Source organism: Somniosus microcephalus, chromosome 5 (assembly GCF_052327205.1).
Source record: "Somniosus microcephalus isolate GS21.2 chromosome 5, FLI_Smic_1.0, whole genome shotgun sequence".
Taxonomy (NCBI): Eukaryota; Metazoa; Chordata; class Chondrichthyes; order Squaliformes; family Somniosidae; genus Somniosus; species Somniosus microcephalus.
The window spans coordinates 83,348,815-83,367,229 of NC_140991.1; the positions used below are offsets into that span (position 1 = coordinate 83,348,815).

At 45.1% G+C, this 18,415-nt stretch overlaps 1 protein-coding gene across 1 annotated transcript in view; it reads right to left on the reverse strand.

Moving 5' to 3' along the window:
* Positions 1-8,388: 8,388 nt before the first annotated feature.
* itga8 (integrin, alpha 8) overlaps positions 8,389-18,415 on the reverse strand; it is a 291,754-nt gene continuing 281,727 nt past the window's right edge. The window contains exon 30 of the mRNA XM_085987920.1: positions 8,389-9,916. Within this exon, the coding sequence (XP_085844046.1) occupies positions 9,830-9,916 (87 nt within the window). The 3' untranslated portion in view covers positions 8,389-9,829. The remainder of the gene's footprint in view (positions 9,917-18,415) is intronic.

The following is an 18,415-nucleotide window of genomic DNA, read 5'->3' on the forward strand; positions in this document are numbered from 1 at the left end:
GACTAAAAACAAGGGCATATAAGGTAGCCAAATCTAGTGGGAGGATAGAGGATTGGGAAAACTTTAAAAGACAGCAAAAAATAACAAAAAGATTGATTAAGAAAGGGAAGATAGATTATGAAAGTAAATTAGCAAAAAATATAAAAACAGATAGTAAGAGCTTTTATAGTTATATAAAAAGAAAAAGGGTGGCTAAAGTAAATGTTGGTCCCTTAGAGGATGAGACCGGGAAATTAATGGTGGGAAATATGGAGATGGCAAAAACACTGAATGAATATTTTGTATCAGTCTTTACAGTAGAGGACACCAAGAATATCCCAACACTGGACAAGCAGGGGGCTATAGGGGGGGAGGAGATAAACACGATCAAAATCACTAAGGAAGTGGTACTCGGTAAAATAATGGGACTCAAGGCAGATAAATCGCCTGGACCTGATGGCTTACATCCTAGGGTCTTGAGGGAAGTGGCGGTAGGGATTGTGGATGCATTGGTAATAATCTTCCAAAACTCTCTGGACTCAGCAAAGGTCCCGGCAGACTGGAAAACTGCTAATGTAACACCCTTATTTAAAAAGGGCAGTAGACAGAAGGCTGGAAACTATAGACCGGTTAGCCTAACATCTGTGGTAGGTAAAATTTTGGAGTCCATTATTAAGGAGACGGTAACAGGACATTTGGATAATCATAATTTAATAAGACAAAGTCAGCATGGTTTTATGAAGGGGAAGTCATGTTTGACAAATTTGCTGGAGTTCTTTGAGGAAGTAACATATAGGGTGGATAAAGGTGAACCAGTGGACGTAGTGTATTTAGACTTCCAAAAGGCATTTGACAAGGTGCCACACAAAAGATTATTGCTTAAGATAAAAAATCACGGGATTGGGGGTAATATTCTGGCATGGATAGAGGATTGGCTATCTAACAGAAGGCAGAGGGTTGGGATAAACGGTTCATTCTCAGACTGGCAATCAGTAACCAGTGGTGTTCCGCAGGGGTCAGTGCTGGGGCCCCAACTCTTTACAATCTATATTAACGATTTGGAGGAGGGGACCGAGTGTAACATATCAAAGTTTGCAGATGATACTAAGATGGGAGGGAAAGTAGTGAGTGAGGAGGACATAAAAAACCTGCAAGGGGACATAGACAGGCTAAGTAAGTGGGCAGGGATTTGGCAGATGGAATACAATACTGGAAAGTGTGAGGTTATGCACTTTGGCAGGAAAAATCGTAGAGCAAGTTATTATCTTAATGGCAAGAAACTGGAGAGTACTGAAGTACAAAGGGATCTGGGGGTCCTGGTGCACGAAACTCAAAAGGTTAGTATGCAGGTGCAGCAAGTGATTAAGAAGGCCAATGGAATGTTGGCTTTCAGTGCTAGGGGGATAGAATATAAAAATAGGGAGGTATTGCTTCAGTTGTACAAGGTATTGGTGAGACTGCACCTGGAATACTGCATACAGTTTTGGTGTCCATACTTAAGAAAGTACATACTTGCTCTCGAGTCAGTACAAAGAAGGTTCACTTGGTTAATCCCGGGGATGAGGGGATGGACATATGAGGAGAGGTTGAGTAGATTGGGACTCTACTCATTGGAGTTCAGAAGAATGAGAGGCGATCTTATTGAAACATATAAGATTGTGAAGGGGTTGGATCGGGTGGATGCAGGAAGGATGTTCCAGATGATGGGTGAAACTAGAACTAGGGGGCATAGTCTTAGAATAAGGGGCTGCTCTTTCAAAACTGAGATGATGAGGAACTACTTCACTCAGAGGGTGGTAGGTCCATGGAATATGCTGCCCCAAAAAGCTGTCGAAGCTACATCATTACATAAATTTAAAACAGAAATAGACAGTTTCCTAGAAGAAAAGGGAATTAAGGGTTACGGGGAGCAGGCAGGAATTTGGACATGAGTCTAGGTTCGGATCGGTCATGGCCCTGTGGGTAGCGGAGCGGGCCCAGGGGCCGTGTAGCCTGATCCTGCTCCTGTTTCGTGTGTCTAATTCTGTTAGATTCAGGAGATAGTCCTGTCATAGTGGATTGGCGGTTAGGATCAGATCAGCCATGATCTTATTGAATGGCGGAGCAGGCTCGAGGGGCCAATTGGCCTACTCCTGCTCCTATTTCTTATGTTCTTATGTTCTTAAAAGCTTTTACAGTCAGTTTTTATGTTCCCTGCAAGCTTACTCTCATATTCTATTTTCCCCTTCTTAATTAATCCCTTTGTCCTCCTTTGCTGAATCCTAAACTGCTCCCAATCCTCAGGTTTACTGCTTGTTCTGGCCAATTTATATGTCCTCTCCTTGGATCTTATGCTATCCCTAATTTCCCTTGATGGCCATGGTTGAGTCACCTTTTTTGTTTTATTTTTATGCCAAACTGGGATGAACAAATTCTGTAGTTCATCCATGTAGTCTTTGAATGTTTGCCATTGCCTATCCACCGTCAACCCTTTGAGTGACATTCCCCAATCAATCCTACCCAATTTGTGCCTCATACCATCGTAGTTTCGTTTATTTAAATTCAGGACCCTAGTCTCTGAGTCAACTACTTCACTCTTCATCTTAATGAAGAATTCTATCATATTATGATCGCTCCGACCCAAGGGGCCTCATACAACTAGATTGCTAATTAATCCTTTCTCATTGCATAATACCCAGTCTAAGATGGCCTGATCTCTAGTTGGTTCCTCGACATATTGGTCCAGGAAACCATCCCGTAAACACTCCAGGAATTCCTCCTCCACAGTATTGTTACTAATTTGGTTAGCCCAATCTATATGTAGATTAAAGTCACCCATGATGACTGCTGTGCCCTTATTGCACACTTCTCTAATTTCCCTTGCCATCCACAACCTCTGCATTACTGTTTGGAGGTCTATATACCACTCCCACTAACGTTTTCTGCCCCTTGGTATTTCTCAGTTCTACCCATACAGATTCCACATCATCAGAGCTAATATCGTTCCTTACAATTGTGTTAATCCCCTCTTTAACCAGCAATGCTACCCCACCTCCCTTTCATTTTTGCCTATCTTTCCTGAATATTGAATACCCCTGGATGTTGAGTTCCCAGCCTTGGCCACCCGGGAGCCATGTTTCCGTAATCCCAAACAAATCATATTCGTTTACCTCTATGCACAGCTAATTCATCCACCTTATTCTGAATGCTCCTCGCATTAAGACACAAAGCCTTCAGGCTTGTTTTTTTAATGCTCTTAGACCTATTAGAATTATTATTTACTATGGCCATGTTTGATTTAAACTGTTGATTTCTCTGACTGCCACTTTTGTTTTTCTCCTTCCTATCTTTTGCTTTTATCCTTGTTTCCCTTTCCTGCCTCCCTGCTCAGGTTCCCAACCTCCTGCCATTTTAGTTTAAACCCTCCCCCAGAGCACTAGTAAACACTCCCCTTAGGACATCGGTCCCGGTCCCGCCCAGGTGCAAACCGTCTGGTTTGTACTGGTCCCACCTCCCCCAGAACCGGTTCCAATGTCCCAGGAATTTGAACCCCTCCCCCTGGCAGGTAGCATTCGTGTTACATAAGTGCTAAGCAATGACTATCTCCAACAAGTGAGAGTCTAACCACCTCCCCTTGACATTCAATGGCATTGCCATCGCCGAATCCCCCACCATCAACATCCTGGGGGGTCACCATTGACCAGAAACTTAACTGGACTGTGGCAACATGAGCAGGTCAGAGGCTAGGTATTCTGCAGCGAGTGTCTCACCTCCTGACTCCCCAAAGCCTTTCCACTATCTACAAGGCACAAGTAAGTAGTGTGCTGGAATACTCTCCATTTGCCTGGATGTGTGTAGCTCCAGCAACACTTACGAAGCTCGACACCATCCAGGACAAAGCAGCCCAATTGATTGGCACCCATCCACCACCTTAAACATTCACTCCCTCCACCACCGGCGTACCTTCTACAAGATGCGCTACAGCAACTCGCCAAGGCTTTTTCGGCAGCACCTCCCAAACCCGCGACCTCTACCACCTAGAAGGACAAGGGCAGCAGGTGCGTGGGAGCACTACCAGCTCCAAGTTCTCCTCCAAGTCACACAAGTATATCGCCGATCCTTCATCGTCGCTGGATCAAAATCCTAGAACTCCCTCCCTAACAGCACTGTGGGAGTACCTTCACCACACGGACTGCTGCAGTTCAAAAAGGCGGCTCACCACCACCTTTTCAAGGGCAATTAGCGATGGACAATAAATGCTGGCCTTGCTAGTGACGCCCACATCCCATCATTTTGGAAAGCTCGGCAGCGCTGCAGTTGCCTGCTCTCACCTCTCCCATGTAAATATGCAGATCATGATGTCAATTGGCGTGCAATGCCTGAATTGATGCACAACTGCGGTTTGGGATGTCGCTGCTCTCCATACCGCCCTCTCCTATCCACGCATGGAAGAACGTGCGTGCAGCAGTTCTACAGAGACACTGTCAGTGTTTCTTAAAGGGGCAGACACATCTTTCAGGCAAGTTTCCATTTCAGCTTTTGGATTGCTTTTTTTTTACATTTTATTGGAGTAGTGGCTTAGTGCAATACATTTAATAAGTTGTTAAAATGTGCAGAAAGTGCTGCTGGATGCTTGCAAGGCTTTGGATGTTAAAGGAAGGCCACTGAGAACACCACTTGCTCACAGTCCTGGGGGCTCTAGTTGCAGTCCCCCTTGGGATGCAACATCACATGGTGATGAAGCAGAGGCAACAAAGGGGACAAGCTGCTCGCAGAGGGAAGAGGAAGCAGCAGAAGAGGAAGAAGCAGAAGAGGAGGAAGCAGGAAGAGGAGGAAGCAGGAAGAGGATAAATGGAAGGAAGGAGGCAACCCAGACAGCCCCTTTCTGGGTGGGATATCCGGGATGGAATTATCTGCCTGCAGTACCAGTGACCACAACCCCAATCCCCTTTCAACATTAGCCCCACACCTAACCTTTCCTCTGTTACTGACCGTCACAGTGCCCTCTTATCCACAATGCTGAAATAAAAGCCACCACAAAGCAAACATTCCAATCCAACTTTATCCATATATGCATCCAATATTGCATCAAAAAATCAACTAATCACCCTTGTGCATTCCCTTAGTATCTTTCTTTAATGTGTCTTTGCCTATCCTAGTGCTGTCATGCAGTGCTACCCAGTGGCTGCAGAATGGCTGGTGAAAGGCTGCTGACTTTCAGTGCAGGACAACCTCGAGGAGTTGGTGGCTGGGAATGTCAAATCAAGTGATGATGTATCTTCTTCTTCTTCACTCTCTTCTCCCTCTTCTTGGTCAACCATTGGCTGGTGTAGGGGGGCATCTTTTCCATGGTTTATGGTAATTTACCTGGTCAGCAGCCTTTGCCTGTACTCTGACCAATTCCAATCTTTTACCTGGTTTACGGTAATTCACCTGGTCAGGCAGCCTTTTGCTGCTACACTGCAAACCAATTTCCAAACAGCGGTTTCAAATCGCTAACCCCACTTTCCAGTTCTGACTGAAAGACTTATAATTAATGATATATTAAACAGACAACTGGTCTGGATGTGAGAAAATCAACTTTATTAAACTAAAGAAAACTACAATCAAATTTTAAACTATACCACACGAACACAGTAATTACAGTAAAATTGCTTAAATGGGGGAAGGCAGATGGCAAAAATTAGGGATTAATGGCTACAATGTTGATTAAACAATCTTAGCAATTTCCCCTAAATCACCACCCCCCCAACTCCTGACTAGGTTGCCTTGCTGAGGAGTCAGAAACCTGCTCACCTGGGGTCCAGCGAAGTAAGAGAGAGAGATCGCTTCTCAGGAGCTATCTTTTATATCCTGCCAACTCCTGTTTGGCGCTGAAAAAGTCTGTGTGCAAAACTCGCGCCCAAAAGTTCCAATATACAAGAGAAGGACTATGATTGGCTGATTCAAAGTGGTTGGAGTGGTTTAATGTGTCTGCACTCTGGGGCTGAAGTGTACCCGCCCACATCCGGAGTTCACTTAGGCTAAAACAAAAGGGAATCCAACTGCCCTATTGTTCTGAGTGATGGGTGATTCAAACCGATCCATACTGATCTGTCCCCTATCAAAGTCCTTTTTCCGGGGTTTAGATGTATCCATTGTGTGTAAGTGGTGTTGAAATGGGGCTAGATTGCTGTGTAAACAGAGCCGATTGTTCTATGGTTTAGTTCAAGTGGGTTAATCCCTTAAGTCAAGAAACAAACATCGATTGCTTCTGAGAAGGGAACTCCCTTTGATTGGCAGGTCCGACTGCCACTGTATTTGATCCTCCCACTTTTTCACAGACATACTCCAAGCTGCGAGCTGCTTTGTCTTTTGGCCATACTTTCTGACGACCATTTTTTTAAACCCCTTTTACAATTACCAAACTCCAGGGAACAATTTTATTAAAATGTACTGTCTTAAAGTGTGCGAATTTTTCCACGAAGTTCCTCGATTCCAGTGTTGTCCATATGCTGCAACGCAGCCTTTTGCGGTCCTGGGTATATTTTAAAACATTGTCCTACCCAGAGACAATTCAAATCACACAATTTCTTCATCCACGATGTGGACCAATATTTTCCGATCGTCAGGGATTTAGGGGATTCTGCGAACCCCTACACTGGGCAGGCTGGATTTCTTGAGTGTCTGAAATGAGGAAGGCACAAGGGTAGGGTTGTGGTGAGGGGAGGGCAGCAAAGCAAGATGTGTAGCTTATACCAAGTGCAGCTTGTAAATCAGAAGAGATTGTGGGATGAGGTAGAAAAGGGATGTGAGAAGTAGGATAACATATGAGGAAAGCAGCATCTTGCATTCGTTCAGCACCACTGCTGGCCAAGGGCTCAGCCATGCCCCTGCCAAGAATGGCCAGCACCATCTCCTCCAAGGGGGTGAGGTGAATCTATGAATGTGAGGTGTGCCTTGTGTTTGTTCGAGATTGTTGGTAGGTGAGTGATGGGGTAGGAGGTGGGAAGGGGGCTGTTGTGCATTGAGCAGTGTGTGAGGCTTGTGGTGCAGTTGGTAGGAGATGGCGTTTGAAGATGCATTCCCTGACCTTGATCACTCGTCTGAGGTCATGAAACTTCTTTGGCCACTGGAGCCAGGTCCTGGGCGTGACACTGCTGGCAGTGACAGCCTCAGCAATCTGGTCCCACATCCTTCTTTCTGGAGGGCCTCCTGCCTCCCTATGGGCAGAAGACCTCTCTTCCAGTGTTGGCCCCTTGCACAAAGCTGGTGTGCTGCATCCAAGACCCTGGGTGCCCCTTCCCTGGCCTGTTGAGCCATTTGTATTAGTGCTGAAACACACTAACCAGTTTTATGTGCAGAAGGCAGTTCAGCTTTAGGAGCTGCAGACTGCTTAGTTTGGAATGATTTTATTTTTTTGTTTCAGAAAGCAGATCACCTTTAAGAGCTTGAGACTGCTTTGAAAACTGACAGCCTTGCTTTAAGAAAATGCAGTTTCGCTACAGCAATGTGACATTTGGCCTCCTACTGAGTGCACAGCCTGAAGCAGCGCAATAGTCGCTGGGTTGTGCGCTAAAATCATTAAAATGAGCAGGCAGCACCAAATTAACTAAATGGGCGTGAGCAAATCTCACCCTGTTTTTGGGCCTGAGCGAATTACACCCCCTTGGTCTATATAGGAAACTTCTTATTTAACCTCAGGCTTTCACGTGCAGGCTGCAGGGAATCTTATTATAATTCACTATGGTACTCTCAAGATCAGCTTCTTCCCAACAAACTAAAATGTCATCTACAATAGTTTCTAATCTTAGATACCCTCAAGAGTTTCATGTATTTGACTTTGGCACTCCTCAGGTCCTGTCCCTTGACCTTAATTATTGCCATATCATTAGAGTTCCTCATCAGGTCAGGTCAGGTCAGGTCTAACTCGGGCAAGGGATTTGTGCAGCAAAACACCCCATGACCAATCCTGCAATTTTCAACTCTTACCCACGACAGTACGATTTTCCAGGCCACCAGTATGATTTGGCAGCACACTCGGAATATCCTGGGTTCTGCATAGATTTTGCTGCCGAGGCCATTCCTGCTCTTCGCACGGACTCAGCTGTGCTGATGCAAACTGTTCCCTAACCAGCTTGTCCTGTGTGTGTTCCTGGCCAATAGAATGATAATGCAGAGAGAGTGAAACATTAGAGGGATACCAGCAACAACAGAAAGGCTGAGAGGGATCCCCAAATTCGAAATACCCTGAACAGTAGAGGGGCATCCAGCAGCAGACAAAAGCATCCAACAACATTCTTGGAGACACCAAGAACAGGGACAGATGCCCAACAGTATAGAGAAGGATCCACAGTAGTCATAGGTGCGTCATAGATCAGATGTAGAGTAAAGCTCACTCTTCATCAACAATGCATCTATCTAGTAATTAAGGTAAAACACACCCCAGTGTTAACTGTTCAGTTTTATTGGGTTTGAATAATGAAAAGTATATGACACAAGTTTATCAGATATACATATATAAGTAAATTTAAAAATGTAACATCGGGAGAATTGGATACCTTGCTCCAAATGTCAAAAAATGTACAACCTCATCAGTAACAAGTGATCCTGCATTGTTGAGTCTAATGAAACCCTCGCACCATCAGCTATACAAAGGCGTACCAACATGATTATGCATTTGTAATGTGCATTTATCATACAACATTATCTGATGCTAGAGTGGATACCTTTCACTTAAATCAGAAATATTCCAAAATGGTACATAACATACAAATCTAGCTTTTATACAGAAGCTAAATAATTTTGTAAATATCAGTAACATTAACACTTGTATAAAATGAAAAACTACGGTACATCTGAAGATTGATTGCTGATAACTGCAAAGAGGTTATGCAATTCCTCATCAGTACTCTGTACAGTTGAAAGATCATCATCGCCATAAAACATACACAAAACTGCTAGAAAAACTTTCAATGAAAATTCCACATATGGCTAAATCCCAGTGTAAACATGCTTCAGAAACTTATAAATACATATAGAAAATATTGCACGTTTAAAAATCTGTTACTCCCACTACCAGTGCAGGGTGACACCATACTTCAAATTGTTTTACATGAAAATGTCTGAACATCATGAGAGCAGGTTCCTTGTAAAGCCACATAATGAAGTACCACATCTATGTTCCAAATACCTCCTTCCTAGCTAGTCCTGTTTGTTTGGATTTACTTCCCATTTATTTAAAAACAAAATAATTTGTTCACAGATATACCTTTCATCTTACAGTGAAAATCCCTTATCCTTTAGTACTATCTTAAGTAATAGCTCAATACAAACAAGAAAAATCAACACTACAATTGCTTTACAAGATGTCATGTTCCTTACCACCCTGTGCATTTCAAATCAGTTGCCCAACAAGGAAGGAAATATGTAATTCATGAAATATGGTAGTGCATTTAAAACGCTGCACCCATGACACTAATGTACAGTAATATGAAAGGTTTCTGACTATAAGCGAAAACTTCTGCTAATTGTTTGGAATAAGACACAATTTTATCCAATTTACAAAGTGCACAGCACCTGCACTTAAAAAATATACTTCAAGACAAACAGTGTAACTTAAAACAACAGTCCCACCCTGTACCCCTATACAGCATCGAGAAAAATTTTACTGTGTTATCCTGGCAGAATGCAAGCTGCAAAGTAAATTGCAGATGATTGCACAGTCAACAATGGCACTTTCCCTGTTAAATTGTCTTGCTCAAAAGTTCATTTGCTCTTAATATTTTCTTCTTCACATTGACCAAAAGCAAATATATGGAAGTAATTTTCAGTGGCGTGGACATGTCTTTAAAGTATCTGTTTAGTGGATTAAGGCAGCTGCAGTCGGACCTCAGGCATCTGTAGCCTTTTCTGGGTGAAGCTGTTCTCGATCTGTCATGTCGTCTTGAGGTGGGCGAGCTCGATCAAAGAAGCCAAACTATGGAAGCAGTGCCAGAATAAATGATAAATTTGCACCACAACAAAGTAATCACACTAGAAGTACAAGAACTGTAAACTCTAGTTTATGACTGAATGTCTAGACACAGCCAGATATTTTTTTCTCAACATCAAACAAATTAAATATTGCTTAAATGCTCATAACAAAGACAATCTTACAATACAATAATGCACAACAGCTGGGTATGAAAACTTTCAGAAGGAGTTTTTATTACATTTCTTTGCTCACGTTATTTTGTTTGAATACCATTGTTTAATACTTTCCAATCCACTCTCACTTGCTATTAAATTTTCAAGAAGCTCAAATAAAAATTGACAATATTTCAAAAGATGTCTCCAAATTCACAACATTAGGCCCTAATTGATAAAACGGTCTCAAGTTTAAGTAACAGGAAATGGCCCTGTTTTTTTCCCTCTGCATATGCAGATGTAACCATTAGGTGGCACAATAGTCATGAGTAGCAGTGATATCTGAACAATTACTGGAGGGGTAACGGCAGATTTAAAATATCATTATTACATTTATATCACCTTGAGCATTTCATCGGCTAGATTTTCCAATTCATTGTTAATGATCAGAAAATCTGGATAAAATGTGCTAAACAGTGATCAATATCTGATTCTTCCAAATTTTCTTCAAATCAGGAATTGAATAAATTAATTACTAATCCTACTAATACTTTTTCCAATACAAATATTAACTCATTGTGCCCATAGTGTACCATACTATGGTCACCTTTGCACTGTAACGTTCTACAGTGAGTGATTTTCTACATTTTGCACTATTAATGTAGTTTTGGCTTGTTTGAGGACTTTTTTAAAATTAGTTTATGGGATCAGGCCGTCGCTGGCAAGGCCAGCATTTATTGCTCATCCCCAGTTGCCCTTGAGAAGGTGGTGGTTAGCCACCTTCTTGAACTGCTGCAGTCCGTGTGGTGATGGTACTCCCACAGTGCTGTTAGGTAGGGAGCTCCAGGATTTTGACCCAGCGACGATGAAGGATCGGTGATATACTTCTAAGTCAGGATGGTGTGTGACTTGGAGGGGAACTTGGAGGTGGTGGTGTTCCCATGCGCCTGCCGCCCTTGTCCTTCTAGGTGGAAGAGGTTGCGGGTTTGGGAGGTGCTGCCGAAGAAGCCTTGGCAAGTTGCTGCAGTGCATCTTGTAGATGGTACATACTGCAGCCACGGTACGTCGGTGGTGGAGGGAGTGAATGTTTAAGGTGGTGGATGGGGTGCCAATCAAGCAGGCTGCTTTGTCCTGGATGGTGTCTAGCTTCGAGTGTTGTTGGAGCTGCACTCATCCAGGCAAGTGGAGAGTATTCCATCACACTCCTGACTTGTGCCTTGTAGATGGTGGAAAGGCTTTGGGGAGTCAGGAGGTGAAACACTCGCCGCAGAATACCCAGCCTCTGACCTTCAGTCTTCATATTGAATCAAAGCCAAAAGCAGGCTAATTCTGAACATGTAATGGTTCCTTCAGCTCATTAGCAAATTAGCTCAACTCAAAACTTGCACCTCAATTTGTAATAAAATCTGAGATCTTTGAATTCAAAACTAGCAGATCTCAGCTCTGGCTTAATACTAATAAACTGCACTAGTTCAGATAGGATTGACCCAGATTATTTTTTGGGACTGCAAAATAAGTAAAATTAAGAAACAAATTGTAAAAACATCAAAAACCTGGATTTAAACGAAAAAGGTTATTCTTATCAGTTTATAATGGTGCTCCTACTTCCATAACAAGCAACAAATTATTTCTATTGACTTGTAGGGGACCTAATTGGAGGCGGTATCAGCGGCGGTGGTACTTAAAACAGCGGGAGACCAGACAGCGCGGACCTAATTGGAGGCGGTATCAGCGGCGGCGGTACTTTAAACAGCGGGAGACCAGGCAGCGCGGACCTAATTGGAGGCGGTATCAGCGGCGGCCGAACCTTCAACGATTTAAAAAAAACAAGGAGTGACATCATACCTAGCACAAAGGAAGTTGGCTGTGGTTGTTGGAGGTCATTCATCTCAATCACATGACATCACTGCAGGAGTTCCTCAGGGCAGTGTTCTAGGCCCAACCATCTTCAGCTGTTTCATCAATGACCTTCCCTCCATCATAAGGTCAGAAGTGGGGATGTTCGCTGATGATTGCACACTGTTCAGCACCATTCGAGACTCGTCAGATACTGACGCAGTCCGTGTCCATATGCAGCAAGACCTGGACAACATTCAGACTTGGGCTGACAAGTGGCAAGTAACATTCGCACCACACAAGTGCCAGGCAATGACCATCTCCAACAAGCGAGACTCTAACCATCTCCCCTTGACATTCAATGGCATTACCATCGCTGAATCCCCCACTATCAACATCCTGGGGGTTACCATTGATCAGAAACTGAACTGGACCAGCCATATAAATACTGTGGCTACAAGAGCAGGCCAGAGGCTGGAAATTCTGCGGCAAGTGTCTCACCTCCTGACTCCCCAAAGCCTTTCCACCATCTACAAGGCACAAGTCAGGAGTGTGATGGAATACTCTCCACTTGCCTGGATGAGTGCAGCTCCAACAACACTCAAGAAGCTCGACACCATTCAGGATAAAGCAGCCCGCTTGATTGGCACTCCATCCACCTTCAACATTCACTCCCTCCACCACCGGCGCACTGTGGCTGCAGTGTGTGCCATCTACAAGATGCACTGCAGCAACTCGCCAAAGCTCCTTCAACAGCACCTTCCAAACCCGCGACCTCTACCACTTAGAAGGACAAGGGCAGCAGACGCATGGGAACATCACCACCTACCAAGCCACACACCATCCTGACTTGGACCTGTATCGCCGTTCCTTCACTGTCGCTGGGCCAAAATCCTGGAACTCCCTTCCTAACAGCATAGTGAGTGTACCTACACCATATGGACTGCAGCGGTTCAAGGCGGCGGCTCACCACCATCTTCTCAAGGGCAATTAGGGATGGGCACTAAATGCAGGCCTAGCCAGCCAGCGACGCCCACATCCCATCAATGAATAAAAAAAAGGCAGCAGGCAAGTGATTGGTTGGTGAGTATTAAGGTTCTTTTTCTCTCTTTTCTCTCTAACCTAGAACAGTGGTTTAAACTAGTTGCAGGAAACTACAAAGTACTGCATTAAATTTATTGCTTAACTAGTTAAACTAATTAATATAACTATAAATAATCATTGAATAAAGTCTTTAACTGATTAAATAAATAAAATAAAGCTAGACTAAGATATAACAGGGCAGATTGTGTGTCTGGGCTGCAGTAGGTGGGAGTTTGTGGACAGCGAGACTGTCCCAAGTGAACACGTCTGCAGGAGATGTCTCCATCTTGAATCTCTCTGGCTCACAGTCATTGAGCTGGAGTGCGAGTTGGAGACACTCTGACACATAAGGGAGGGAGAGGAATTTCTGGACAGTTTTATCCCGAATGCAGTTACACCCCAGAGGAAAGTACAGATTCAGGAAGGGGAGGGAGTGACTGCTAGGGAGCCGGGTTGCGGGGATTTAGCAGAGGTTGAGAAGGAGGTCCCACAGACACTGGTCCTGTCCAACAGGTACGATGTACTCGCTACCTATGAGTACAAGGAGAAAGACAGCAGAGAGGACAGCCATAACACAGACCAAGGCACCGTGGCTCAGAAGGCTGTCCAAGGGGGGGGGGGGGGGGCTGGGGAAGAGCAGAATAGAAATGTGGTAGTGATAAGGGATTCTATAATTAGGGGGATAGATAGCGTCCTCTGCAGCCAAGAACGAGAATCCTGAAGGGTGTATTGCCTGCCCAGTGCCAGGGTAAGGGATATCTCATGGCAGCTGGACAGAAACTTGGAAAGGGGGGGGGTAAATCCAGTTGTCATGGTCCATGTTGGAACAAACGACATAGGTAGGAACAGGGAGAAAGTCCTGCTGAAAGGGTATCAGGAGTTAGGCTTTAAATTAAAAAGCGGGACCTCGAGGGTAATTGTGGTGTATTTAACCTGTTCCACCTTAAGAGAACTACTTTTAAGAGATGTACTACTTTCTCTTGGCTGCTGTATACTGTAATACCGGTGGTGACCACACCGGTATATAAGTGTTGTGTAAGGATTTGCTGGGCAGTTCAGCCCTGACCTCCGAATAGTAAAGACCTGTTAAAAGTTATTCTTGTTGTCTGTGTCTAGTGATTGATCCTACACATAACTGGGACACACAGACTCAACAGTGGCGACGAGTCCGATTTTACCCTGCGGCAATTTTACATCCAAGGCAGCTTCGTCCTCAAAACGGGCGTCGAGAAGAGGCATCCGCCCTCATCATCCTGCTGAGCACCATCGCACGGGAGGCATCAAGAACCCGGGTTAAAAAGAAAAAGAATTCTGACCACGAAGCCCTCCATCAGCGACAGGCAGTGATCATCCCTTCTACCACGGTGGTGGGTAAGCCGATCAGCGACACGAGCAGAAAGTCGGCCGCGTTGACTGTGGAGTAGGGGAGGGAAAACGGAGGAATAAGGGCGGAGAGCTCGACCACGGCCGGTAGAAAGGGCCGGGCTGCAATCGAGGCCGAGAGGCGCAGCGACTGGGGCAGCTTAAGGCTCGAGAGCCGCGGAGAACTCAAACGCAGCCGGTGTACAGGACCGGGCTGCAAGCGGGGCTGCGAGGCAAAGCAGCGTCGGGGAGCTGAGAAGCTTAAGGCATGAGAGCTGCGGAGAATTCAAACGCGGCCGGTGTAAAGGACCAGGCTGCAAGCGGGGCTGCGAGGCAAAGCAACGTCGGGGAGTGAGAACCGCTGGGGAGGCGAGAACGGCAGCAGCAAGGCAATCGCCATTGCAGCCAGCGGGGGAAGAAGGCAAACGCGGGAATCCGCCATTGTAGTCGGCGGGGGAAGAAGACGAGCGCGGGAAAGACCGCCAAGCGCGGGAAGCCGCCATTTTAGTAGGCGGGGGAAGAAGACAAGCGCGGGAAGCCGCCATTTTGAGAAAAAGAAAAATTTAAAAACTTGCAAGGATGCCTAAACATGGGAGCATTAATACCTTTGATAGTGATATCGAAGATTGGACCACGTATGTAGAACGCATGGAAGTTTATTGTAAAGCAAATAAGGTACCAGATGATGAGAAAGCACTAACCTTATTAAGCTAATGGGTGCGAAGACATACGGGCTATTGAAGCACCTTCTATCACCAAATAAACCGACGGATCAGACTTTCGCGAATATTGTTACTGTCCTGAAAAATCATTTAAACCCCACACCGCTGATGATAGCGGAACGATTTAAATTTTACAGAAGAATGCAGTTGAAAGACGAAAGCAACGCTGAATTTTTAATTGAACTACGTAAGCTATCGAAGTACTGTCAGTTTGGAACAGGACCAGCAGATGCGCCGAGAGATAAATTTGTGTGTGGATTGTTAAAAGAAGGAACACAAAAGCGACTGCTTGAGGAGAATGATCTTACGCTTGATAAAGCTGTCACTGTTGCAGCATCGCAAGAAGCCGCAGCGAGAGGCACTGCGGAAATGCAGCTACGGTCACCGGAACTCTGCACCAATCAAATGGTCTTGAGTACAGTAAAATGTTATCGTTGTGGAAAGACAACGCACGATCAGAACCAGTGCTGGTTCAAAAATCAGGAATGCAGAAAATGTGGCAGGCTTGGTCACATAGCTAAAGTATGCCGGTCAGGAAAGAAGACCAGCAACAAAAAGTCACCGCAGGAAAAGTACAGAAAGGTACACAAGGTGACAGAGAACAGTTCAAACGAACAGAAGTCAGATTCAGACTCCAGCAGTAATGAACTGGGTAGTCTAAGAGTACACAATGTTGGTAAGGAAGCAGACCTCCAAACAATTTGGGTCACACTTCAGATAGCAGGAGTCCAAGTGAAGATGGAATTGGACACTGGATCGGCATTGACGGTCATGAATAAGCAAGATTACAAAAGGTTATTCCCACATATTCCCCTACGGGATACGGAGATTGTATTGAAAACATACACGGGGCAAAGAGTATACCCCATCGGGAAGATAGAGGTAAAGGTGGTCCACAAGGGCAAAGAAAGCCGAGGAATGGACTTATATGTGCTACCTGAGGGAGGTCCACCACTACTATGACGGGAGTGGATTAGGAAAATGAATATGGACTGGCATTCCTTAAAAGCACTAACGGTAGATTCCGGTACAAAAGATGTCAAACCTAAACGATTGTCCAGAATATTGGACGATGCTAAAGAGGTGTTCCAACAGGGACTGGGAACACTGAGAGGAATTACGGCAAACATCAAGGTTGAAGAACATGCAAACCCGAAATTTTTCAAAGCCAGACCGGTACCTTATGCAATACGACCTGCTGTGGAAGCGGAGCTGGAAGGGCTAGAACGTTCAGGAGTACTGTCTAAGGTAGACTGGAGTGAGTGGGCCACGCCCATTGTCCCCGTCATGAAGCGTTCATCGAGCAACAAGCCGGGGGAACCGGGGAAGGTTCGCATCTGTGGAGATTTCAAGATCACTGTTAATCCGGTGCTTCACACGGTGCAGTATCCGCTTCCGCGGATTGAGGATATCTTCGCTTCGTTGTCTGGCGGGAAACACTTCACCAAGATAGACCTGGCGCAGGCGTACTTACAGATGGAAGTTGAGGAAGAGTCACGCCAGTATCTTACGATCAACACGCATAGAGGCTTGTACCGGTATAATAGACTGGTTTTTGGAGTGGCATCAGCTCCAGCAATTTGGCAGAGGGCCATGGAGCAGGTATTACAGGGAATTCCAGGTACACAATGTTACCTGGACGATATTCTGATTACAGGAGATGATGACGAGGAACACCTTGCAAACTTGGAACTGGTGCTCACCAGATTGAAAGAGTATGGTCTTCGAGTTAATCGCCAGAAATGTGAATTCTTTCAGAAGCGGATCTCGTACTGTGGTCATGTCATTGACCAGGAGGGGCTTCATAAGTCTCCTGATAAGATCGAAGCTGTTGTGAAGGCTCCCGCTCCGGATAATGTATCCCAATTGAGGTCGTTTCTAGGGTTGATTAACTATTACCATAAGTTTCTGCCAAATTTATCCACGGTGCTGCACCCGCTGAACGCTCTTTTGCAGAAGGGAGTACCATGGAAGTGGAGCGAGGACTGTAAGAGGGCCTTTCGCGAAAGCAAGGCATTGATCACCTCAGAGGAAGTGTTGGCTCACTTCAACCCAACGCTGCCTATTCGTTTGGCTTGTGATGCTTCTCCATATGGTATTGGGGCAGTACTCTCACACAAGTTGCCAAATGGCCAGGAGAGGCCAGTTGCGTTCGCATCCAGATCATTGACCTCCGCTGAGCGCAACTATGCTCAGATAGATAGGGAGGCTCTCAGCCTTGTGTGGGGTGTAAAGAAGTTTAATCATTACCTGCAGGGCCAAAAGTTTACGCTTCTGACAGACCACCAGCCGTTGGTATCCATTTTTAACCCTAAGAAGGGTGTTTCGGTGATGACAGCACAGAGACTCCAGAGATGGTCCCTTTTCCTAGGGGCACATCAATATCAGATAGAATTCAAAGGTACAAAGCAGCATGGTAATGCTGATGGGCTGTCGCGCCTGCCACTACCTACAGAGGAGGAGGCACTGACGGTTGACCCTGTTGAGTTATTTCACTCGACCATCATCGAATGTTTACCAGTCACCAATGCAAGTATTGAAAGAGAAACCAGGAACGACCCGACACTGTCCAGGGTCTACGAAGTGACAGTGAAGGGATGGCCAGCACATGGTGATCCACTGTTACCGGCATTCTCAGCAAGACGAGAACAGCTGTCCGTCTGTCAAGGAACATTGATGTATGGAACAAGGGTGATTATTCCTCCTAAGTTAAGAGAGAGAGTTCTAAAGGAACTGCATGAAGGTCATCTGGGGGGAGTCAAGATGAAAAGCCTTGCTAGGGCTTATGTGTGGTGGCCGGGTATCGACCAACAGATAGAGGAGCTGACGAAAAGCTGCTCAGGGTGCCAAAAAGTGCAAAATGCACCTCCGATTGCACCGCTGCATCCATGGGAATGGCCTTCAACCCCATGGCAATGTGTACATATTGACTTTGCTGGTCCTTTCATGGACTCCATGTTTTTAATTGTGGTGGACGCACATTCTAAATGGCCAGAAGTGATTAAGATGACTGCCACTACCTCGGAAAAGACGATCGCGGTGTTAAGAACGATATTTGCAAGAAATGGATTGCCAGAACAAATATGTTCAGATAACGGACCGCAGTTCGTGTCAGAAGAATTCCAGAGATTCATGAAGAAGAATGGGGTGAAACATTATACCTCTGCCCCATATCATCCGGCTACAAACGGGTTGGCCGAGAGATTTGTACAAACGTTCAAAAAAGCGATAAAGGCCATGAGCGAAGATCAGATTCCACTACAACACAAGGTGGACAAATTCCTACTGGCATATCGAAACGCCACCCATGCAGTGACAAACCAAAGTCCTGCCATGATGTTCTATAA